General features: G+C 43.6%; 1 protein-coding gene across 3 annotated transcripts in view; it reads left to right on the plus strand.

Annotated features, from left to right (window-relative positions):
- Positions 1–26222, plus strand: part of LOC135556185 (3',5'-cyclic-AMP phosphodiesterase 4B-like) — a 197192-nt gene that overhangs the window by 116769 nt on the left and 54201 nt on the right. For 2 of the 3 annotated variants that reach the window (XM_064989176.1, XM_064989177.1), the window contains exons 2-5: positions 6119–6313; positions 7161–7197; positions 7352–7422; positions 21299–21348. In XM_064989176.1, coding sequence (XP_064845248.1) covers positions 6119–6313; positions 7161–7197; positions 7352–7422; positions 21299–21348 — 353 coding nt within the window. The remainder of the gene's footprint in view (positions 1–6118; positions 6314–7160; positions 7198–7351; positions 7423–21298; positions 21349–26222) is intronic. The other variant, XM_064989178.1, reaches the window with a different exon arrangement.

A 26222-nucleotide genomic window follows, 5' to 3' on the forward strand; every position in this document is an offset into this window, starting at 1 on the left:
CTAGCCAGGGATGACCCAAAACAACAGGTGTAAAAGGTGAACGAAAAATTAAAAAAGAAATGGTTTCGCTATGATTACCAGAGACAGTGAGGGTTAAAGGCAGCGTCTCACGCTGAATCTTGGGGAGAGAACTACCATCTAAAGCGAACAAGGCCGTGGGCTCCCTAACTGTCTGAGAGGAATGTCATGTTCCCGAGCCCAGGTCTCGTCCATAAAACAGCCCTCCGCCCCAGAGTCTATCAAGGCACTGCAGGAAGCAGATGAACCGGGCCAGCGGAGATGGACCGGAAAGGTAGTGCGTGATCCAGAAGGAGAGGCCTGAGTAGTTGCGCTCACCAGTAGCCCTCCTCTTACTGATGAGCTCTGGCTTTTACTGGACATGAGGTGACAAAATGACCAGCGGAGCCGCAGTAGAGACAGAGGCGATTGGTGATTCTCCGTTCCCTCTCCTTGGCCGAGATGCGGATACCCCCAGCTGCATAGGCTCAGCATCCGAGCCCGCGGAGGAGGGTGGCAGTGATGCGGCAGGTGGCAGTGATGTGGAGAGGGAGCAACGGAGAACGCGAGCTCCTTTCCACGAGCTCGGCGACGAAGATCAAACCGTCGCTCTATGCGAATAGCGAGAGCTATTAAGGAGTCCAGACTGGAAGGAACCTCCCGGGAGAGGATCTCATCCTTAACCTCGACGAGGAGACCCTCCAGAAAACGAGCGAGCAAAGCCGGCTCGTTCCAGTCACTAGAGGCAGCGAGAGTGCGAAACTCAATAGAATAATCCGTTATGGATCGATTCCCCTGACATAGGGAAGACAGGGCCCTGGAAGCCTCCTCCCCAAAAACAGAACGGTCAAAAACCCGTATCATCTCCTCCTTAAAGTCCTGATACTGGTTAATACACTCAGCCCTCGCCTCCCAGATTGCCGTGCCCCACTCACGCGCCCGTCCGGTAAGGAGAGAAATGACGTAGGCGATGCGGGCTGCGCTCCTGGAGTAAGTGTTGGGCTGGAGAGAGAACACCACATCACACTGAGTGAGGAATGAGCGGCACTCAGTGGGCTCCCCAGAGTAACACGGCGGGTTGTTGATCCTGGGCTCCGGAGACTCGGAAACCCTGGAAGTGGGCGGTGGATCGAGGTGGAGTTGGTGAACCTGTCTTGTGAGGTCGGAGACTTGGACGGCCAGGGTCTCAACGGCATGTCGAGCAGCAGACAATTCCTCCTCGTGTCTGCCTAGCATTCTGTTATGTACTTGAGTGAAGACCCAAAAGCGGTTTTAACAGAAAACAGAGTTCTTTAATGAAAAAACAGGAATGGCATAAATCCTCTTCCAACGTTGTCAAAGGAACAAAAAGAACGTTAGTATAGTGCAGGATGCACCTGCCAGGCAGACTCCGACAGGATAGGACAAGGTGGAAGCAAACGAGACGACAGCTTGCTTCTGGCATCAAAAACACAAACAAGAATCAGACACTGAAAGTAGCAGGAACAGAGAGAGAAATAGAGACCTAATCAGAGGGGGGAGAGAACAGGTGGGAAAGAGTGAATGAGCTAGTTAGGGGAGATGTAGAACAGCTGAAGAATGAGAGACAGAGAAGGTAACCTAAAAAGACCAGCAGAGAGAGACAGAGTGAAGAGAAAGGACAGGAACAGACATAACAAGACATGACAGCACCTGAGCTCAATTTCGAGTCTTATAGCAAAGGTTCTGAATACTTATGTAAATAAGGTATTTCAGTTTTTTACATGTAATAAATTTGCAAAGAATTCAAAAACCTGTTTTCACTTTGTTATTATGGGGTATTTTGTGTAGAAGTAACAAAATGTGGAAAAAGGTCAAGGTTCTGAATACTTTCCGAAGGCTCTGTATCTATGTAATTGTGAGTAGGGAAGGTCCTATACAATGTGCAAATTCCAATGATGCTGTGGATAGGAAGGAAGTGTTTAGTGAAGGGGCCTAGTAGTAGTTTACATGTAGTTTACATGTCATAGGACATTGGCAAGCCTTGTGGCATAGACTACCGTTGAATGGAGTCATTTTCAGGATTTACACATGGGGAACATTTGTTAGCAGAGTCCAAAATGATTATTTATATATATATATATATATATATATTATTTCATGTATTTCATGCAATTCTATGTCATTTACATGACATAAGGCATTCACTGAATAGTTTTTAACACCTCGCAAATGACCGAAATGAGTGGATACTCTGACACAAATTGAGGTCAATCTTTTATCGAATACAACTAGCGACTTTTTACTTGTGTCAGAGATCTGTATATAATATATTGCATATATACAGTTGAAGTCCGAAGTTTACATACACCTTAGCTAAATACATTTAAACGCAGTTGTTCGCAATTCCTGACATTTAATCCTAGTAAAAATTCCCTGTCTTAGGTCAGTTAGGATCACCACTTTATTTTAAGAATTTGAAATGTCAGAATAATGGTTGAGAGAATGATTTATTTCAGTGCTTATTTCTTTCACCACATTCCTAGTGGGTCAGAAGTTTACATACACTCAATTAGTATTTGGTAGATTTGCCTTTAAATTGTTTAAATTGGGTCAAAGGTTTCGTGTAGCCTTCCACAGGCTTCCTACAATACGTTGGGTGAATTTTGGCTCGTTCCTCCTGACAGAGCTGGTGTAACTGAGTCAGGTTTGTAGGCCTCCTTGCTCGCACACGCTTTTTCAGTTCTGCCCACAAATTTTCTATAGGATTGAGGTCAGGGCTTTGTGATGGCCACTCCAATACATTGACTTTGTTGTCAATTTTGACACAACTTTGGAAGTATGCTTGGGGTCATTGTCCATTTGGAAGACCCATTTGCAACCAAGCTTTAACTTCCTGACTGATGTCTTGAGATGTTGCTTCAATATATCCACATAATGTTCTTTCCCCATGATGCCATCTATTTTGTGAAGTGCACCAGTCCCTCCTGCAGCAAAGCACCCCCACAACATGATGCTGCCACCTCCGTGCTTCAGGGTTGGGATGGTGTTCTTTGGCTTGCAAGCCTCCCTAATATTCCTCCAAAAATAACGATGGTCATTATTTTTGTTTCATCAGACCAGAGGACATTTCTCCAAAAAGTACGATATTTGTCCCCATGTGCAGTTGCAAACTGTAGTCTGGCTTTTTTTATGGCGGGTTCAAGGCAGTGGCTTCTTTCTTGCTGAGCGGCCTTTCAGGTTATGTTGATATAGGACTCGTTTTACTGTGGATATAGATACTTTATACCTGTTTCCTCCAGCATCCTCACAAGGTCCTGTTGTTCTGGGATTGATTTGCACTTTTCGCACCAAAGTACCTTCATCTCTAGGAGACAGAACATGTCTCCTTCCTGAGCGGTATGATGACTGCTTGGTCCCATGGTGTTTATACTATTGTTTGTATAGATGAACATGGTTCCTTCAGGCGTTTGGATTTTTTTTCTCAGGTCTTGGCTGATTTCTTTTTATTTTCCCATGATGTCAAGCAAAGAGGCTCTGAGTTTGAAGGTAGGCCTTGAAATACATCCACAGGTACACCTCAATTTGACTCAAATTATGTAAATTGGTCTATCAGAAGCTTCTAAAGCCATGACATAATTTTCTCAAATTTTCCAAGCTGTTTAAAGGCACAGTCAACTTAGTGTATGTAGACTTCTGACCCACTGGAATTGTGATACAGTGAATTATAAGTGAAATAATCTGTCTATGAACAATTGTTGGACAAATGACTTGTGTCATGCACAAAGTAGATGTCCTAACCGACTTGCCAAAACTATAGTTTGTTAACAAGAAATTTGTGGAGTGGTTGAAAATGAGTTTTAATGACTCCAACCTAAGTGTATGTAAACTTCTGAATTCAACTGTATATTGCATCCTAATATTATACATTCTGTGTGTCGCTTCATTGGCCTGGGCTATTGTTTGTTTGAATAACAAAGACCATTTGTTATTAAAAGTATGAATTTCAGCAACCTGTGGAAGTGCCGCAATTCTATGGGACAAACATAGGTACAGGTAAGCATTTTTAGAATTGGCGTTTTTACATGTATCGACTGATGGTGACTCAATGTTTTCAGCTAATCGTGCGACCAGTTATCAATAGTTAACTCTGCCTCGATATAAGAGAACGGAGTTAAGCTTTCCTCAGCTAGAGTGTAGGTGATCACATTACCCCATACTGTCCAAACAGAGTTGACATTTTGCTTACTGTTGACTTAATACGGGGGTAGTGGTAGTGAAAGCCATGTGTTTCAGATGCCCTACATTATAGTGCCAAAGCCTTAGCCTCAGTAACCTTATGTCATTCTTTCATAAGATTACTTATCACTAATACCGCAAACACTGGGCCCAGCACAGCCTGCTGTGTGTGTCCTGTTGTTTTCATCAGAGGTCAGCCCTGAGGTGTGTGTTTTGATCTTCTGTTAATCTCTGAGCGGTTGTTTTGGTCCCTGTACTGGGTCCGTGGAGAGGAAGTGTTACCCACTCTGTCAATTTTGGTCATACAGTACAATTTCAAAGTTAAAGCGCTTGTCTTTTTGGAAATTGAGCTCCAATTTTACTGCTGGCAATGTCCTAAACATTACCCTGCCATAGAGGACAGGCCTTCTGACACACACACACACACGCGCGCGCGCGCGCGCACACATATTCACAAATTACTGTGTCCTCCTCTCATCAGGCCCTATCCAGATCACATGCATCAGTGGCCCCAGGCTGGTTTCCTGAATCAGGTGGTGTTTTTTAATTATTTATCTTGTCTGAACTCTGATTGGCGGTCTTTCATATGTGTGCGTGTGTTTGTGAGAGTTTCAGAAGACCTCTGCCCTCCTCTCTGCTGAGCCTCCTGCAGCGAGGAGTAACAGAGGTCACCACTCGTTTCCCCCTCTTCCCCGTCATCTCCCACTTGCTGCCTGGGAAAACCTTGAGACTTTTCAGAAGAAAACTCTCCCAGGAATGTTTGTCAAGATCCCTCTCTCTTTTCCTCAAACCCCTATCAGTGGCGGAAAAAGTACTCAATTGTCATACTTGAGTAAAAGTAAAGATACATTAATATAAAATTACTAGTAAAAGTGAAAGTCACCAAGTTAATTTTACTTCTGTAAAAGTCTAAAAGTATTCTGTTTTACATATACTTGTATCAAAAGTAGATGAAATTGTAAAAGTATAAATAATTTCAAATTACTTCTATTAGGCAGTCCAAATGGCAGAATTGTATTTTTTTTTTTTTAGTTTACAGATAGTCAAGGGCACACTCCAACACTCAGACATAATTTACAAATTAAGCATGTGTGGTTAGTGAATCTGCCAGATAAGAGGAAGTAGGGATGACCAAGGATGTTCTCTTGATAAGTATGTGAATTGAACCATTTTCCTATCCTGGTAAGCATTCAAAATGTAACAAGTACTTTTGGGTGTTCTGGAAAATGTATGGAGTAAAAAGTACATTATTTTCTTTAGGAATGTAGTGAAGTAAAAGTAAAAGTAGTCAAAAATATAAATAGTAAAGTAAAAATAACCCCAAAAACGACTTAAGTATTGCTTTAAAGTATTTTTACGTAGGTACTTTACACCACTGACCTCCTACCCTGATTGGAATAGCAACGTCTATGTCATAATTTCTTTCTTTTTTCCAGTTTGTATCAGTTAGGCCTATAGTTTCACGATGTGTCACTATCCTGTCCATGACTGATGAAACCAATGATTGGCATTCCATAAAAAAGTGTCAGTGTAATATAATCCTGATTGTCATCCATGCTCGTGCTCTTTGTCATGGGTATCTTAGGCCATCTACGTATTGTAGTCTAGACTTTTGTCAAGACCTTGAAACTTTTAGATTTTGATCAACTTTTATTTCCCAAAGGAACATATTCATTTGTGGTGTCAGTGAGTTGCAAATACAAGGACAGGCAAGCGCTCAGGCTTCTGTTCTGTACCTGGTCTGTAGGTGGAAAGTATTAAAAATCCCATTTAGGAGACTCTTGTATCCAAAGCCACTTGCAGGATCGAACCCTCAACCCTTGGTGTTGCAAGCGCCCTATTCAACCGACTGAGCCACAAAGGACCAGTAGAAAACATATAGTAATTGTGTTACTAACATTGTTGTCTCTGTGTTGTGTTGCAGCTTTGATGTGGAGAATGGCCCTTCAGCCAGCTGTAGTCCGTTGGACCCCTCGGCCTCTCCCGGGTCAGGCCTGGTTCTACACACCAATTTCCCCGGACACAACCAACGCAGAGAGTCCTTCCTGTACCGCTCAGACAGCGACTACGACCTCTCGCCCAAGTCCATGTCCCACAACTCATCCATTGCATCTGAACTGTATGTGTTCATGCACGCACCACACATACATGTACACACACACACACACACACACACACACACACACACACACACACACACACACACACACAGAGGTACATCACATGACACCCGTTTCTATGGAAACTACTACCACTAATAGTGATTTTACATTTACATTTAAGTGATGAGTGGAAAAAGTGCTCCAAAAGAGGCTAATTTCTAACCGAAATGACCAAATATAATGACAGATTCAGCCGATGATAGAAAAATCTTAAAGACCGTATTACTCCTGAAACAGAGCAGTTGAAAGAAGTGGAAAGTCCTTTAACAAGGAACATCCAGTGGTTGACCTAACAACATTACATTCCAGTAGAACAAGTATTACTTACTTGCACATTACTTCCTCTGTTACCTAAGTGAATTCTGGGGATAGTTAGTCACGTCAGAGTGTAACTGGTTCTTATTGCTTAACGTCTTTATGTGACAAAAAGTCCTATTTTGGCACTGATGTACCAATGGGCCTATCATGCAAAAGGCCATTTGAGCTCTGATCTGATTGTGATTTGGCTGTGGAGTCGGTCGGTCGCAAGATGCCTATTTGGTCTCCATGGCTGAACTACAGGCACAGTTTAGGGAATTGGGACTTTCGTCACTCGCACAGACTTGGCCCAGTAACTAACTTGACACATACTTTCATAATGACTACCTCCTTAGATGTGGTTTAAAGTAACATTCTTGCCCCTGGTGTTGAACCAATGGACTGATGGAGCCCATTCACCCTGATATGTGTTCATGGTACAGTTATAAATGCTTTCTTAATTATGTTTACGATGTGTTGCTGACATGTTTTTGTTTGTGTTTACAGACATGGTGATGACTTGATAGTAACCCCTTTTGCTCAGGTAATTATATTCTAATCCCACCACATCTGTCCTTTTCCTCAATTCTGTACTTTAGCACTGCTACATTCAGACCACTTTGTGAAACCCAGCCCAGTGACTCGGTACTGTCCTGTGTGCTATTCAAAATGGATGAATGTGTTCTCTTTCGCTCCAGGTCCTCGCAAGCCTTCGAAGTGTAAGAAACAACTTCACAGTCCTGACCAATGTCCAATGTGCTTCCAACAAGTAAGCTTCTGGCCTTATTGGTGATCTGACTGATTCATTTAGACCACATTAACCACAATATCAACTGGTATATGTAAGGGATAATCAATGAGGGGCTATGCGTTCTATGGACAATAATGCATGACGTGGTGCTAACCTAGCAGCGCGGCGCTCACCCTTCCACGGAGTTGCATTATTTCCAGAGAACGCATAGAGTTGATTATCTCGCTTATTCCACTGCTATAATTTTTACACGTTTGCTACTAGACGTGTTCATTTGCCGGTAGATATGTGTTCAACATCCACTGAAGTAGCTAGCAAGTTTACCAGATAGCTACAGTAGTTGTGGAGGTAACCAAACGAACAGACTTGCCAGCTACTTATTGACTCAAGACATTTCAGCTTTTCATTTTTTATTCATTTGCAAACATTTCTAAAAACATAATTTCACATTGACATCACGGGGTATTATGTGTAGGCCAGTGACACAAAATCTCAGTTTAATCCATTTTAAATTCAGGCTGTGACACAACAAAATGTGGAAAAAGTCAAGGGGGGTGAATACTTTCTGAAGGCTCTGTATTGTGGGGATATTGTTCCATATTAATGGATTGGAGAGTTTTGTTGATGTGGGTTGGTGCCTGTATGATGACATCTGGAGGACATCAGATTTAATGAATTCATTAATACAATTAAATCCATTAAAAGTGCAATCTGGGATTTGTACATCCATTTTGTACTTTTAAATGATTCACATGAAGCCATTGATTCTTAAAAAATGTAACTTAGAAATGCCTCATGATCAACAGTCTTACCCCATAGTTTTTTTATTTCATTGTTTGTAAACAATGTAATTGTAAACAAACCCTGTATAGCTTCAAAACCTGGTTAAAACTATCATTTTGATATAATGGATAGTCAGTCCTTGCATCTATGTATTTGAGAGTGGTTACATTTCTCCTGTCCCATTCCTCAGCTGTTTACCAAATAAAGACTGACTATCTCATAATAATGACATACTATCTCATAATTATGACGTACTATCTCATAATACCGACTTACTATCTCATACCTCCTAATCAGATTTCTTTATTTTGGTGGCAGGAACGGGCTTCCATAGATCTGGGAGGAAATAACAATCAATCAAATGTATTTATAAACCTCTTTTCACATCTGCAGATGTGAATCCTAGCATAAAACCCCAAACAGCAAGCAATGCAGATGTAGAAGCACTGTGGCTAGGAAAAACTTCTTAAAAAGGCAGGAGCCTAAGAAGAAACCAAGAGAGAGGCCAGTCCTCTTCTGGCTGTGTCGGGTGGAGATTATAAGAGTACATAGCCATTAAGGCAAGATTGTTCTTCAAGATGTTCAAACATTCATAGATGACCAGCAGGGTCAAATAATAAATAACAGAAAAGAATGTACATGTGCTGTAGCTTGTATCTTCATCCACAAGAGGACAGTATCCAACTATTCAACCCAGCTGCTGGCAATTTTTGAAGACTGCCTGGTGTGAGATTTGCTATTGTGAATTTTATTGCCCCCTGGCACAACCCCTGGACAAGAATACATTTAAAGTATGCTAATTTTAAAAAATATATTTATTATACGTTTTTTAATATATATGTTTTTCACACTTTATTTAAACAGTAAGGAAATTAGATGGGGAGACAGTGGGAAGGTTGGACGTAGGGATTGATCCCTGTTCTTAGGTGGGGAGTGGGGAGTTAGGTGGGGAGTTATGTGGCATGTTAACACTACACCAATGCTTTGCACAGAGAATACTCATATTAGTGGTTGATGGCAGTAGGTAACCAAAGCATAGATTGCAGTCTATCCTTGTCCATAGGCTGCTTTCAAGGTAAGGACGTACATTTGTAATTTGGACAAACAAAAATCTCTTTAAAATAGGTTTGGAGGAAAATCCTGCTTGCTTTCCATAAGGGCTGGCCACCCCTCATATATTCGGAGTTCCAATTGAGGATTTACCCAGGTGTTTTACCCAAAAGACTCAGACTTTCCATCTACGTAGACTGGCACCTGTGTCTCACTGGGCCATGGCTCTGGCAGATCTGCCCTGACTTGGGGCCAAGCCTCTGGGTACTTTTCAGCTCTCATTTACATAACAATGTCCAACTGTGAACTTTAGCACCTTTTCACAAAGCAATTGTCTTGATTGATGCAGACGCTGTTGATTATGATCGCACCAAGTCTTTCGTGTCACGCTAACCTAAAACACCGGTGACCAACTGGTGTGGGGGTCTCAGTGGAAAAGAAACCAGAGTTTGCTCTGTGTTTGAAAAGGTTTTGTTATAATTATTAATTTCTCCAAATCACCCAACCTTCAAGATAAATCTAATGATCAATCTTCAGGTAGTTGAGGCCTACTAGTTGAAGGTCCTTGCCATCATCTTACTCTACATAGACAAAATATGATGTGTTTATGAGTTGTGAGTCACCCTACCACCTTTGCCTAGCATGTTCACAGTACAGAAATGTCAAAACATGATATTTGATGCCTGAAGTATTTACTATCCAATGCTTATTTGTATGACTTATTCAACACTGTCCATGAATGGCTGAAAACATACATAGCCTCATTTCAATTAGTTTTCTAAGACACAAGTAGGCATATCAGATATGTAATGACAAGAAGCTGCAATGTAGGGAATCGTAGGTGGCTCATTTCAGCTAGTTTTATTTGGTTCTTGATACCATGTCTTGTTTTGAGTGGTTTTGACTGATACTAATATGTGTAAAATTAGCTAGCTACGGTGCTATTTGAAAAATATTCAGACCACTTGACTTTTTCCACATTTTGTTACATTACAGCCTTATTCTAAAATGGATTAAATCAATACAAATCCTCAGCAATCTACATACAGTAATGAGAAAGCAAAAACTGTTTACATAAGTATTCAGACCCTTTGCAATGGGACTCGAAATCTTGCTCAGGTGCATCCTGTTTCCATTGATCATCCTTCAGATGTTTCTACAACTGTGGTAAATTATATTAATTAGACATGATTTGGAAAGGCACACACCTGTCTACATAAGGTCCCACATTTGACAGTGCATGTCAAAGCAAAAACCAAGCCATGAGGTCAAAGGAATTGTCCGTAGAGCTCCGAGACAGGATCGTGTCGAAGCACAGTTCTAGGGAAAGGTACCAAAACATTTCTGCAGCATTGAAGGTCCCCAAGAACACAGTGGCCTCCATCATTCTTAAATGAAAGAAGTTTGACCAAGACTCCCCCTAGAGCTTGCCGCCTGGCCAAACTGAGCAATCGGGGGAGAAGGGCCTTGGTCACGGATGTAGCGTCATGCCCAAGAAGACTCGAGGCTGTAATCGCGAGCAAAGGTGCTTCAACAAAGTACTGAGTAAAGGGTCTGAATACTTATGCAAATGTAATACTTAAGTTTTTAGTTTTTAATAAATTCGCAACAATTTAAAAAAAAAGTGTTTACTTTGTTATTCAAATCAAAAATGTAATCAAATTTTATTGGTCATATACATGGTTAGCATAGTGCTAGCTGTTCGGGAGGTCCGTGGGGCGACGCACAATTGGCCTAGCGTCGTCCGGGTTAGGAGGGTTGGCCGGTAGGGATATCCTTGTCTCATCGCGCACTAGCGACTCCTGTGGCGGGCAGGGCGCAGTGCACGCTAACCAGGTCGCCAGGTGCACGGTGTTTCCTCCGACACATTGGTGCGGCTGGCTTCCGGGTTGGATGCCCGCTGTGTTAAGAAGCAGTGTGGCTTGGTTGGGTTGTGTTTCGGGGGACGCATTGCTTTCGACCTTCGTCTCTCCCGAGTCCGTACGGGAGTTGTAGCGATGAGACAAGATAGTAACTACTAACAATTGGATACCACGAAATTGGGGAGAAAAGGGGGTATTTTAAAAAATATATTTCAAAAATTAAAAAAATACATGATTAGCAGATGTTTAATGCAAGTGTAGTGAAATGCTTGTGCTTCTAGTTCCGACAGTGCAGTAATATCAACAAGTAATTTAACAATTCCACAACAACTACATTATACACACAAATGTAAAGGGATGGAATAAGAATATGTACATATAAATATATGGATGAGCGATGGCCGAGCAGCAATAGATGCAATAGATGGTATAAAATGCAGTATATGCATTTGAGATGAGTAATGTAAGATATGTAAACATTATTAAAGTGATATTATTTAAAGTTGCCAATGATTTGAGTCTGTATGTCGGCAACAGCCTCTCTGTGTTAGTGATGGCTATTTAACAGTCTGATGGCCTTGAGATAGAAGCTGTTTTTCAGTCTCTCGGTCCCAGCTTTGATGCACTTGTACTGACCTCACCTTCTGGATGTTAGCGGGGTGAACAGGCAGTGGCTAGGGTGTTTGTTGTCCTTGATGATCTTTTTGACCTTCCTGTGACATTGGGTGCTGTAGGGCTGGTCGTTTGCCCCCTGGTGATGCGTTGTGCAGACCGCACCACCCTCTGGAGAGCCTTGCGGTTGATGGCAGTGCAGTTGCTGTACCAGGTGGTGATACAGCCTGACAGAATGCTCTCAATTGTGCATCTGTAAAAAATTGTGAGGGTTTTAGGTGACAAGCCACATTTTTTCAGCCTCGCTGTTGCGCCTTCTTCACCACACTGTCTGTGTGGGTGGACCATTTCAGTTTGTCTGTGATGTGTTCGCCAAGAAACTTAAAACTTTCCACCTTCTCCACTACTGTCCCGTTGATAGGGGGGTGCTCCCTCTACTGTTTGTGGGCCCCAGTGTTGAGGATCAGCGAAGTGGAGATGTTGTTTCCTACCTTCACCACCTGGCGGTGGCCCGTCAGAAAGTCCAGGACCCAATTGCACAGGGCGGGGTTGAGACCCAGGGCCTTAAGCTTAATGATGAGCTTGGAGGGTACTATGGTGTTGAATGCTGAGCTGTAGTCTATGAATAGCATTCGTACATAGGTATTCCTCTTGTCCAGATGGGATAGGGCACTGTGCAGTGTGATGGTGATTGCATCGTCACTGGACATGTTGGAGTGGTATGCAAACTGATGTTGGTCTATCGTGGCAGGTAAGGTGGATGTGATTTGATCCTTGACTAGTCTCTCAAAGCACTTCATGATGACAGAAGGGAGTGCTACGGGGCGGTAGTCATTTAGTTCAGTCTCTGCCTTCTTTGGTACAGGAACAACGATTGCCATCTTGAAGTAGGGGCACCAGACTGGGATAGTGAGCGATTGAATATGTCCGTAAACACACCAGCTGGTGTGTGCATGCTCTAAGGACTAGGCTAGTCATGCCATCTGTGCCAGCAGCCTTGCAAGGGTTAACATGTTTAAATATCTTACTCACATCGGCCACAGAGAAGGAGAGGGGGAGAGTCGGTGGCACTGTATTATCCTCAAAGCGGGCAAATATTCACATGGCTGTGACTATAATCAAAGATAATTCTCTTTGGAGATAATGTGGTCGGCCACAGAGAAGAAGAGGGAGCGGCCGCAGTCCTTGGTAGCTGGCCGTGTCATTTTCACTGTATTATCCTCAAAGTGGTCAAAGAAGGTGTTTAGTTTGTCTGGAAGCAAGACGTCGGTGTCCGTGACATGGCTAAGTCCGTAATTGCCTGTAGACCCTGCCACATACGTCTCGTGTCTGAGCCGTTGAATTGCGACTCCCCTTCATCCCTATACCGACATTTTGCTTGTTTGATTGCCTTGTGGAGGGAAAAACTACACTGTTTATATTTGGCCATATTCCCCGACTCCTTGCCATGGTTGAATGTGGTGGTTCGTGCTTTAATTTTTGCGCGAATGCCTCCATCTATCCACGATTTCTGGATAGGGTAGGTTTTAATAGTCACAGTGGGTACAACATGTCCAATGCACTTCCTTATAAACTCACTCACCCAGTCAGCGTATAAATAAATGTTATTCTCTGAGGCTTCCAGGAACATTTCCCAGTCCGTGTGATCAAAACAATCTTGAAGCGTGGATTCCGATTGGTCAGACCAGTGTTGAATGGTTCTAGTCATGGGTACATCCTGTTTGGAATATTACTAACAATGGAATATTACTAAATATGGCGCCGGAGAAGATGGCCACCGTTTTACGGTCTCCTAAACAATTGTGCTATTATGTAGGTTTTTTTTGTAAATTATGTTGTACATAATGTTTCTGCAACCGTATCTTATGGCAGAAAAGAGCTTCTAGATATCAGGACAGCGATCACTCACCTCTGATTAGACAAAGATTTTGTCAACAACAACAGCAACGGCAAGCAGGACTCACACAATATTCTCCAAACACCCCACAGGGCAGACATACCAATTATTCACAAAAGGAAGTGACGCAGAGGAAGAAGAGCCGGATGCCTCGTCTGGACCCGCATAAGGCAACTAGGAAAGCTGCCGTTACTACCAATATTACTCGCCAACGTGCAATCATTGGACAATAAACTATATGAGGTACGATCACGAATATCCTACCAACGGGACATCAAAAACTGTAATATCCTATGTTTCACAGAATCGTGGCTGAATGACGACATGGATATTCAGCTAGTGGGATGCACGCTGCACGGGCAGGATAGAACAGCACACTCCGGTAAGACGAGGGGGGGCGGTCTGTGCATATTTGTAAAAAACAGCTGGTGCACGAAATCTAAGGAAGTCTCTAGATTTTGCTTGCCTGAAGTAGAGTATATTGTGATAAATTGCAGGCCACACTACTTGACTAGAGAGTTCTCAGCTATACTTTTCGTGGCTCTTTATTTACCATCACAGACAGATGCCGGCACTAAGACCACACTCAGCCAGCTGTATAAGGAAATAAGCAAGCAGGTAACCACTCACCCAGAGGCGGCGCTCCTAGTGGCCGGAGACTTAAATCAGTTCTACCAAATCTCTATCAACATGTTAAATGTGCAACCAGAGGGAAAATAATTCTAGATCACCTGTACTCCACACAGAGACGTGTACAAAGCTCTCCCTCGTCCTCCATTTGGTAAATCCACAACTCCGATTCCTGCTTACAAGCAAAAATTAAAGCAGGAAGCACCAGTGACTCTGTCTATAAAAAGTGGTAGGATGAAGCAGATGCTAAACTACAGGACTGTTTTGCTATCACAGACTGGAACATGTTCCGGGATTCTTCCGATAACATTGAGGAATGCACCACATCAGTCACTGGCTTTATCAATAAGTGCATTGAGGACGTCGTCCCCACAGTGACTGTACGTACATACCCCAACCAGAAGCCATGGATTACAGGCAACATTCGCACTGAGCTAAAGGGTAGAGCTGCCGCTTTCAAGATGCGGGACTCTAACCCAGAAGCTTACAAGAAATCCCGCTATGCCCTGCGACGAACCATCAAACAGGCAAAGCGTCAGGGCTAAGATTGAATCATACTACACCGGCTCTGACACTCGTTGGATGTGGTAGGGCTTGCAAACTATTACAGACTACAAAGGTAAGCACAGCCGCGAGCTGCCCAGTGACACAAGCCTACCAGACGAGCTAAATCACTTCTATACTCGCTTCGAGGCAAGCAACACTGAGGCATGCATGAGAGCATCAGCTGTTCTGGATGACTGTGTAATCACGCTTTCCGTAGCCGACGTGAGTAAGACCTTTAAACAGGTCAACATTCACAAGGCTGCGGAGCCAGATGGATTACCAGGACATGTGCTCCGGGCATGTGCTGACACCATTATCCCAGAAATCCTAGACCCACTCCAATTTGCATACCGCCCAAACAAATCCACAGATGATGCAATCTCTATTGCACTCCACACTGCCCTTTCCCACCTGGACAAAAGGAACACCTATGTGAGAATGCTATTCATTGACTACAGCTCAGCGTTCAATACCATAGTACCCTCAAAGCTCATCACTAAGCTAAGGATCCTAGGACTAAACACCTCCCTCTGCAACTGGATCCTGGACTTCCTGACAGGCCGCCCCCCAGTTGGTGAGATTAGGTAGCAACACAACTGCCACGCTGATCCTCAACACTGGAGCTCCCCAGGGGTGCGTGCTCAGTCCCATCCTGTACTCCCTGTTCACCCACCAGGCATGGCCAGGCGCAACTCCAACACCATCATTAAGTTTGCTGACGATACAACAGTGATAGGCCTGATCACCGACAACGACGAGACAGCCTATAGGGAGGAGATCAGAGACCTGGCCGGGTGGTGTCAGAATAACACCCTATCCCTCAACGTAACCAAGACTAAGGAGGTGATTGTGGACTACAAGAAAAGGAGCACCGAGCACGTCCCCATTCTCATCGACGGTGCTGTAGTGGAGCAGGTTGAGAGCTTCAAATTCCTTGGTGTCCACATCACCAACAAACTAGAATGGTCCAAACACACCAAGACAGTCGTGAAGAAGGCACGACAAAGCCGATTCCCCCTCAGGACACTAAAAAGATTTGGCATGGGTCTGAGATCCTCAAAAGGTTCTACAGCTGCAACATCGAGAGCATCCTGACCGGTTGCATCACTGCCTGGTACTGCAATTGCTCAGCCTCCAACTGCAAGGCACTTCAGAGGGTAGTGCGTACGGCCCAGTACATCACTGGGGAAAAGCTGCCTGCCATCCAGGACCTCTACACCAGGTGGTGTCAGAGGAAGGCCCTGAAAATCGTCAAAGACCCCAGCCACCCCAGTCATAGACTGTTCTCTCTACTACCGCATGGCAAGCAGTACCGGAGTGCCAAGTCTAGGACAAAAAGGCTTCTCAACAGTTTTTACCCCCAAGCCATAAGACTCCTGAACAGGTAACCAAATGGTTACCCGGACTATTTGCATTGTGTGCCCCCTCCAACAGCTCTTTTACGCTGCTGCTTCTCTCTCTTTATCTTATATGCATAGTCACTTTAACTATACATTCATGTACATACTACCTCAATTGGCCCGACTAACTGGTGTCTGTACGTAGCCTTGCTACTGTTTTTTTTTTTAAATGTCTTTTTACTGTTTTATTTCTTTACTTACACACACACACACACACACACACACACACACACACACACACACACACACACACACACACACACACACACACACAGTCAAGGGGTCTGAATACTTTCCGAAGGCACTTTTGCTAACCACTAACTGTAACAATGTATTTGAGAGACAGCAAATGCTAATTAATTTATGTTTTCAATAAACATAGGAGACTACAGTGGGGCAAAAAAGTATTTAGTCAGCCACCAATTGTGCAAGTTCTCCCACTTAAAAAGATGAGACGCCTGTAATTTTCATCATAGGTACACTTCAACTATGACAGAGAAAATGAGAAAAAAAATCCAGAAAATCACATTGTAGGATTTTTAATGAATTTATTGGCAAATTATGGTGGAAAATAAGTATTTGGTCAATAACAAAAGTTTATCTCAATACTTTGTTAATAAGTCTTCACAAAGTTTTCACACACTGTTGCTGGTATTTTGGCCCATTCCTCCATGCAGATCTCCTCTAGAGCAGTGATGTTTTGGGGCTGTTGCTGAGCAACACGGACTTTCAACTCCTTCCAAAGATTTTCTATGGGGTTGAGATCTGGAGACCAGGACCTTGAAATGTTTCTTACGAAGCCACTCCTTCGTTGCCCGGACGGTGTGTTTGGGATCATTGTCATGCTGAAAGAACCAGCCACGTTTCATCTTCAATGCCCTTGCTGATGCAAGGAGGTTTTCACTCAAAATCTCACGATTCATGGCCCCATTCATTCTTTCCTTTACACGGATCAGTCGTCCTGGTCCCTTTGCAGAAAAACAGCCCCAAAGCATGATGTTTCCACCCCCATGTTTCACAGTAGGTATGGTGTTCTTTGGATGCAACTCAGCATTCTTTGTCCTCCAAACACGACGAGTTGAGTTTTTTACCAAAAAGTTATATTTTGGTGTCATCTGACCATATGACATTCTCCCAATCTTCTTCTGGATCATCCAAATGCTCTCTAGCAAACTTCAGATGGGCCTGAACGGGCCTGGACATGTACTGGCTTAAGCAGGGGGACACGTCTGGCACTGCAGGATTTGAGTCCCTGGCGGCGTAGTGTGTTACTGATGGTAGGTCTTCCATTTCCTAATAATTGCTCCCACAGTTGATTTCTTCAAACCAAGCTGCTTACCTATTGCAGATTCAGTCTTCCCAGCCTGGTGCAGGTCTACAATTCTGTTTCTGGTGTCCTTTGACAGCTCTTTGGTCTTGGCCATAGTGGAGTTTGGAGTGTGACTGTTTGAGGTTGTGGACAGGTGTCTTTTATACTGATAACAAGTTTAAACAGGTGCTATTAATACAGGTAACGAGTGGAGGACAGAGGAGCCTCTTAAAGAAGAAGTTACAGGTCTGTGAGAGCCAGAAATCTTGTTTGTTTGTAGGTGACCAAATACTTATTTCCCACCATAATTTGCAAATAAATTCATAAAAAATCCTACAATGTGATTTTCTGGATTTTTTTCCCTCATTTTGTCTGTCATAGTTGAAGTGTACCTATGATGAAAGTTACAGGCCTCTCATCTTTTTAAGTGGGAGAACTTGCAAAATTGGTGGCTGACTAAATACTTATTTGCCCAACTGTATATGTAGTTTACATGTTGTCAACAATCTAAGCCTGTCTGCTTTGCCCCGTAGTTGCACACACGTCGGTTTTGTTACTAAACAACCAACCCGTCTATAGTTTATCCTACTAATGCCAATCACCAACCGCTAAGGTATAAAAATTAGAGAATAGAGTTATATTCAGCTTAACCTACTGATGTTCTCATACGCCAATTTATGGACCATCTATATCCTGGGTTGCATCTGATTTACACGGTCCAACTTCACACGAGAACTAACACTCAGTGCGCACATGTGATCCAAAAATATGGCAGACATTGGATAAATAAATAAAAAGATTTCTTCTGCTGTGAGTGATGGGAAAAATTGTCCTCAGCGACAATTATTTGAATAACTCAATGGATGTTTCATGCACAAAGGTGATGACTAAAGTGTTTTATTAGGAATATTCAAATTTGACTTCTCTTTGTGGCCGTCTATGTAAATTGTCTTCCTGGGCTGGGCGTCAGTTAAACTGCAGTACCGAAGCAAAGTTGTAGGAGCAGTCCAAACCGTGCTTTTTTACCAGAACCCTGGCCCTTTGTCACCAACCCTCGGAGGGCTGATATCAACCAGGTGAATCAGTTTTTCAGGGGAATTGGAAAGAGAGCCTGTGACGCGACTTCTGCTTTTGAACGTTAACAAGGCGACACTCCATCTTAACTCCTCCTCCACATTTTATGGATTGGTTGAACAGAATAAGATAACCTTCCCCGACAGTTTTTTCCCCCACGTCAGCACCAGAAAGAAAGAAACAATGCTCAGGCATTTATTTCACACCTGCTACATTAGGTACCAATAACCACGTTGATTTAAGATGCACTTGTAATTGTACTTTTTTAGGATGATATCAACATTCTGAATTCAACATGTGGTTAATAGCTAGCTAAGGTTTTAGCAGGCTATTGTATGTGTGAACGATGGCGAGCTCCTCGAATGATCCCAGTCCCCCTTATTGTGCATCTGTTGTAGAAAGAGGCGATGATTCACAGAACATATGTGGCTCTACAAATGTTTTATTTCCTTTTGGATGCAGGTATGTGGTTTTATCTATGTAAAATATGTTATGTAAAATAAGGAGAGGCTGTACAAATGGTTGTATTCAAAAATCATTTTGATGCACTGAGAGAGAAATAGGCGACGATTCTCAGAACATATGTGGCTCTACAAATGTTTTATTTCCTTTTGGATGCAGATGCAGGATGCAGAGAGTGAGTTCTGCTTGACTAAAACTACCTGATCTCCAAAGTCCACGTCTATAGTCTCAATCAACCACACACACATGCTGGCATGTGATCACATTGGAGAAGCACGTAGAGCACGTTTCTCAGACTCCACTGCTGCTACCCACTTCAAAATGCACAGGACAAAGTGCACATAAATGATTAATGGTGTTCTAGCACCATAGTTTCTGAAAAAGTTGGTTGCAGATGTAGGTGACCAGCGTGTCAGCCTCCTCCTCGTTGAGTCCACGGACGTAAGCGTTTCTAAGTACCTGGGGGTTGTGATAAGGTACTTTAGCGTCACCAAGCAGACAATTGTATCAACATTTCTGGGCCTTGTTGAGTTGGAGGGAGGAGATGCCAAATCTATAGCCCCGTGCTGTTGTGGCTTTCCTCGAGAAGTGTTGTCTTAAAAAGGAGATACTCCTGGGATGGGGACTGACAATTCCTCCGTTATGACGGGAATTAACAATGGGGTCCATAAAGTGCTGAAGGAGGAGTATTCCCTCAAATATCTGGTTCTTAATCGCTGTGTGTGCCACTCTCTGCAGCTTGCTCATTTGTAGTTCTAAACATTTTTAGGGTCTTTTTTACTTACTTTTTGTCTCCTCCATGATGTTATTCCTCTTGGAGAGAGGGTTTAGAGATGATGGGTCTGATAGATGATGTCTAAAGTTGAACTCGATTGGGCAGCCCTGCAACCCACTCATGATCTCACTGCCTACCTGTCTGACTGGAACCGTCTCGCTGCATGGGAACATTTTCACAGTTCGACACGTCGTTCACCCTCAGGCAGAACATATGATCTTAGAACACGGAACTTAGAACGCATGTCTTATTATTCTGCCAGGTTTCAATGAGACCTCGGAGTCATTCTCTCCTTTGTGTTTTTCTCAACTAAGTTTAATAATAACGCCGGGGAGAGAGGAGAGAGATGGTACGCTGCACCGCAGAATGTAAACCGCCTGGTTTTTATTTTTCCTCCTGAAAACGGGACAATCTGTTTGCAGTCTTTTGTCAAGCGGGTTTAGCTGTAGGATGGTTCGAAAAACGTTCGAATCAAAAACATCAGCTTCAAAGCAAAATACTAAAATCTCATTTACTCAAATTCATTTGTGGACGTTTATACTTAATGTACATCAACATTGAATTTGACCTGATGTGGACTGTCATTATGTGAGTGATTCGGTTGTGCTCAGTCATATCTCCCGTTAGTCTCTCTGGTACGTCTGAAATGTAAAAGCGCACAGGACAGGCTATGCGTGAGTCACTTACTAGGGAGTACATACAGTAACATCCTTCTCTAGAATGACTCCACTCGGAACTGGGGTGTAAAGCTTCAGTCGGAAAGATTTAGTGTAGGGCATCCTTCCTCCTGCACCCTCGATATCACCCTGTTATTGTCGGGTCTGTCTCTAGCACGCTGTAAGATACTGGAACGCAAGCTCCCCTATTAAAACGCTTGTGTTGAATAGCCTGCCTCATTGAAAACCCAAAGCCTCCATGACCTACATTAATCTCACTCTCTCTCACACTCTCTCTCGCTCTCTCCTTTTCACACACGCGCGCACTCACACACACACACACACACACGCTCTCGCAGACACACTTCACACACGTAGGTAAACACACAATAGCAGGCACACACACGCTCATACACACACACTCAGTGTGGATCAGGCAGATGGGCTTTGAGCTTGTTGAATGAAAAGGTTGAACGCAATTCACATTTTATTCCTCATTTACCTGGTCCCTTTTTCAATCTCATTCTCTCTCGGTCTCTCATTCTCTCTGTTTCTCCTCACCTGTCTCTTGCTCTTGCTCTCTATCTCTCTCGCTCTGTATCATTTTCTCTCTCACGCAATTGCTTTCTTTCAGTGTTTCTTTTTTAATCCTCACAGACATTCTTATGCTCCTCTGTCCGTCTTCCTCTGTTTCTCCTCATGTAGAGGCACTTAACCGATATTTGCTTGGCAGATGTGGTTGGCCATTACACAATGTAACGATCTGATGTAGGCCTATCAACATTTACTTCATATCCATACTGATAATGTTATTGCATTTTTTTTTCTCTTTCCTCAGGAGGTCCCCTGTGGCCACTCAGCCTCCCATCACCAGAGTCTGTTTGCCAGGTAAGACCACAATGCACTGCTCTCTCCTACAATGCATCTTCTGTCCCAAAATAAGTGATATTATTTTGTCTGTTCATCTGTTTGCCACTGACTCACTGACTGTTGTTTGAATCAGTCTTAAAACACTGTCTCAATGTCAAGACTGTTCTTCTGGTCTCTCATCTCTCCGATCTTTCTCTCTCTTTCTCCTTCTTTCCCTCTCTCTTCTCTTGATTTCTTGAGACCCTGAGACCTCACCCCCGACCCTGTCCCTCCCTGTCATCGGTTCAGATACATCCCCCTCCCCACCCCCAGCCTGTATTTAGTCTGTATTTATCACTGCTCTGATGGGAAGTTTCAGAAAACCTCTTACTCTCACCACTCTATCCCAATGTCTTTATCTTCTCACTGAAAATACAACAACGTGAATCTTGCTCATTAGAAATGTACTGGACCCATTATTAGGGAGTTGAGACAATGGTGTATGCGTGATTGGGAACTCCTTGCTGTGTCCTTGAGCTTAATGCTCTCAGCCTACACTACGTCACTAGCTATCAAGCTGTGTATATGGGTGATAGTGTGAGTAGCACAGGCTGCCATAACAACAAGGCCTTTTTTGTCACACACACACACACACACACACACACACACACACACACACACACACACACACACACACACACACACACACACACACACACACACACACACACACACACACACACACACACACTTGAATGGTGAGACAAGAGAGATAGAGGAGCTCTCTGAAATGTTGATTAAACATAGCAGGATAAGTGTGAGATTTTGTTAGTGGTTAGCGTCACAATGAAGGAGTCAGGGATGCCATTGAGTCTCCTGCTACAGACAGTCATAACACAGGGAGCTTACTTTCATGCCTCTCATTCCTCTCACTGTGTGTTATCCCAAACACTTCCAGTCATTGGACTTACAATACAAAGAATGCAAGGACAGAGGAGTCCACTTTATTGTTGGCGCGGTTGATTTACGGGATTAATAACATTGACTTCATCATTCTGGTTAACCTGTATTACAGAAGTACGCCTTTTTTTTTGCATCTGTCTCATTTTGAAGTGGTTTGACTACTGTGCCTTGTTCCCAGAGAAAGAGAAGACAGATTGAAATAGAGAAGAGCAAGTGCGTGATGTGAGAGTGCATGTGCGTCCATATGAGTAGGCCTACATTTGCATTTGCGCAGTGTGTACGTGTGTGTGTGTGTGTGTGTGTGTGTGTGTGTGTGTGTGTGTGTGTGTGTGTGTGTGTGTGTGTGTGTGTGTGTGTGTGTGTGTGTGTGTGTGTGTGTGTGTGTGTGTGTGTGTGTGTGTGTGTGTGTGTGAGAGAGAGAGAGTGCATGTGCATCCATATGAGTAGGCCTACATTTGCATTTCTGTATATGCAAGTGCGCAGTGTGTACGTGTTTTTGTGTGTTGTGTGTGTGTGTGAGAGAGTGCATGTGCGTCCATATGAGTAGGCCTACATTTGCATTTCTGTATATGCAAGTGCGCAGTGTGTACGTGTTTTTGTGTGTTGTGTGTGTGTGTGTGTGTGAGAGAGTGCATGTGCGTCCATATGAGTAGGCCTACATTTGCATTTCTGTTTGAGCAAATGCACAGTGTATAGGTGTTTTTGTGTGTTTAGAGTGGAGTCCTGCACTAGCGTGTTTGTGTATCAGAGTGTGTGTGTTCAAGCGGGTGTGTTGCTGTGGGAAGGGAGGTGTTCCTGTGTGACAGTGGTGCGGGGCCCTGATTGACGTCAGCCCGCCTGCATGTGGCTTTTGTTGACTTCCTGTCAGCACAGATGGACAGACCAGCACTTCCAGTATCTGGAGAGGGAGGGCTCACCAGGTCCTGAATGTGTGTGTGTGTGTGTGTGTGTGTGTGTGTGTGTGGGGGGGGGGGGGGGGGGGGGTTCCAATAAGCAGATTACTCTACCTATTGAGTAAATCCATCTAGGGTCGTGCGCTGTCAGTCTGATACTTGATGCGTTTTCCTATCAGTAGTTTTAGTTCAAAGTCTCCTCAGAGAGCATCATCACTAGCAGGCTGCTGGCAGTAGCACAGGAGTAATTGACTGCAGTGCTGAAGGGTTGGACGTTTTGATTGGAGATGTTTTTCCTTCATTGAGCTCATTGTGAATGACCAGATAGACAGACTGCACTCAGCCAATCCTCCAATAATACATTTTTCCTCACTTGCATAGGTTAGCTTAGGTCATATCTAGGCACACAGCTGGTGGATGAGACATCCACATGTTGTAGCTGAATGCTTTGACTGTGTTGTCGGTTACCTTCTGCATAGCTACTGTGCATGAAGCCACCAGGAACATGACACCGCCCTCTATTCATTACTCCCTCGAGAGCGAATTATACGATGCTGGTTTTTTTGCTCCACAGGACCTATAGTACGGTATGTGTGCACAACATTTTGGGATGGGCCTAGTTAAAACATGTCATTTAATGTTATTTAAAAAAAAATGTATTACTTTTTTCATTTGGCATGAATACAACCAGTCATGATGTTTTCATCTTATTGCCCAACAAATCACTTCAAACAGTAGGCTACCTGCGCATTTTTCGCCGAATAATTGCCATCATCCAAAAAGTGCACTGTGCACTCGAGTCATTTGATGAATGGAAAGAAACACCTGTTACGAAACACCCCAAAATGTAATGAAATTGGGTGATTGTCATTGGGTCTACACTCTTGTAAGAAGTTATTAAATTCTTTGATGCGTCTTGCTGACAAAATTACTTTTTTTGCAGAAAGAAAAATTGGGACACCTGAAATACAGGACTGTCCCAGGATGACAAGTGCAGACACATGAAAAAAATGTAACAACATGAAAACCATGAAACAGAGACGGGGGTGTTCGTTTAATTTGGAATAAGCTTTTATCTTGATATTTACCACTGTAGCAGCACAAATTGCATTGCATTTTAAACAAATAGGGCAATTTGTTGACCCCCACTAAAGTTTGACTTTGTTACATTTAGGCGGTTTCATGTCTCGTTGGCCCCCCGTAATTTACACTCTGACTCCCTCACCTCTATCCCATTCCAGATCCTCTTTTCTTCCCATGCTCTGAGAGGTTGAATTCCCTGTTCCACCTGTACCCCCCCAATCCCCTCTATGACAGTGGGTGATGTAACTCTACACCCGCCCCTGGCTTTTTCTGTCTCGCCCTGGAGACAATGAGACAGAGGGAAAGAGTGATTCCTGTCCCATCCTCCCTCTGTCTGCTCCCCCTCTCTTTACGGGCCGGCGGAAGAGAGGAAACGGAGGGCAGGAAGAGGGGAGCAGATTGATCCTGTTATTGGCCTGTTGTCCCTGCCGTAAAGGAATGCGCTGGACGGACTGACACAACCCAGGAGGTGTTTTTGTGTCTGGCAGGCAGGGAGGCTGTGTGTGTGTGTGTTGCCACTGTGTTTGCTCACTCAGCGGACTGGGGGAAAAATAGGATGCAGTCAGACAAAGAGCCATTGTCTCTATGCCCACACCGCACAAACACGTAGGCGCTGGTAGAAACACACACACACAAGATTAAACACACACACACTGGTCTGCGATCTGCACACTCGCAGTTCACGCAATGTCATGGCACGAGCCGTGATAAGTGTTCGGGACAGGGCCTCATCATCTGTTCTGTTATTGTGGTGTATGTTGTACAGCACGAGAGAGAATGGAAAAATCCACAAGACTGTATACTATATCTTGTACAGTAGAGAATGGAAATAACCACACACAGACTCCATAAGGTTATCAGGACCTATTGTTCTTATCACAGTGAGGACCAGCACAGCAGGGACTGTTGTCATGACTTCCCACCGGTAGCACACTAAGTGACACGCGCCATGTAGCGCACACCGCAGCGGCAGGCCATGCAGGGAATTGGAAAAACCCAAGTGCCGTTTCTCACGGTGGCCGTGATGATGGACAGATAGAGATAGAGGAGAGCGATTGTCACTAATCACGGATGACTATCAGAACAGGTTGGGGAAGTCTGCCGGCTTCCTCGATTCCTGTGCATTTCTCACCAGAGGAATGTTGCTGTTCTGTTGCTGTGATGGTCATGCATAACAGAGGCCTCTGTTACTCTGTCATAGTTCTAGAATCACAGAGGAAATGTTTTCCCCTGCCTGTGTTGACTGGACGAAGGATAGTGGAAACACATACAGTCATGTCCAAGATTATTGTCACCCCTGATAAAGATGAGCAAAAATAATACAAATACTGAGCTATATTGTATGCTCCAAAACAATCTATTTAAAAAAAACATAGCCGTCAAAAGTATTGGCAACCCTGTTTCCTGTATGCATCCCTGTGTTCAGCAACCTCCCTTTGCAAAGAATATGGTACTGAGCCTTTTTGAAACGTTTTCTGAGATTTGAGAAATATTGGGAGGGATCCGAGGGCATGCAGAATCTTTCCAGATCCTTGATATCCTTTGGTCGGCACTTATGAACTGCCCTCTTCAATTCAAACCGCAGGTTTTCAAAGTTGGTCCAGAGACTGAGATGGCCATGGCAAAATAATGAATTTGTGGTCAATTAGCCGTTTCTTTGTGGATGTTGTGTGCTTGGGGTTATTGTCGTGCTGGAAAAATCTACTTGCTGCCAAGCTTCCGTTTCCTGGCAGAGACAACCAGGTTTTGGGCTAAAAGGACCTGGTACTTGGTGGAGTTCATGATGCTATTGACCAGTGGAAGAAAAACAGCCTCTCCACCAGCATATTTTATAGTAGGTATGAGATTCTTTTCTGCACATGCATCCTTCTGTCGACGCCAAACCCACCACTGGTGTGCGCGGCCAAATACTTATTTTTTCTGACACCGGTTCCAATCTGAGCCAATGCTGTTTATCAAACTCCAGGCTTTTAC

Source organism: Oncorhynchus masou, chromosome 15 (genome assembly GCF_036934945.1).
Source record: "Oncorhynchus masou masou isolate Uvic2021 chromosome 15, UVic_Omas_1.1, whole genome shotgun sequence".
Taxonomy (NCBI): domain Eukaryota; kingdom Metazoa; phylum Chordata; class Actinopteri; order Salmoniformes; family Salmonidae; genus Oncorhynchus; species Oncorhynchus masou.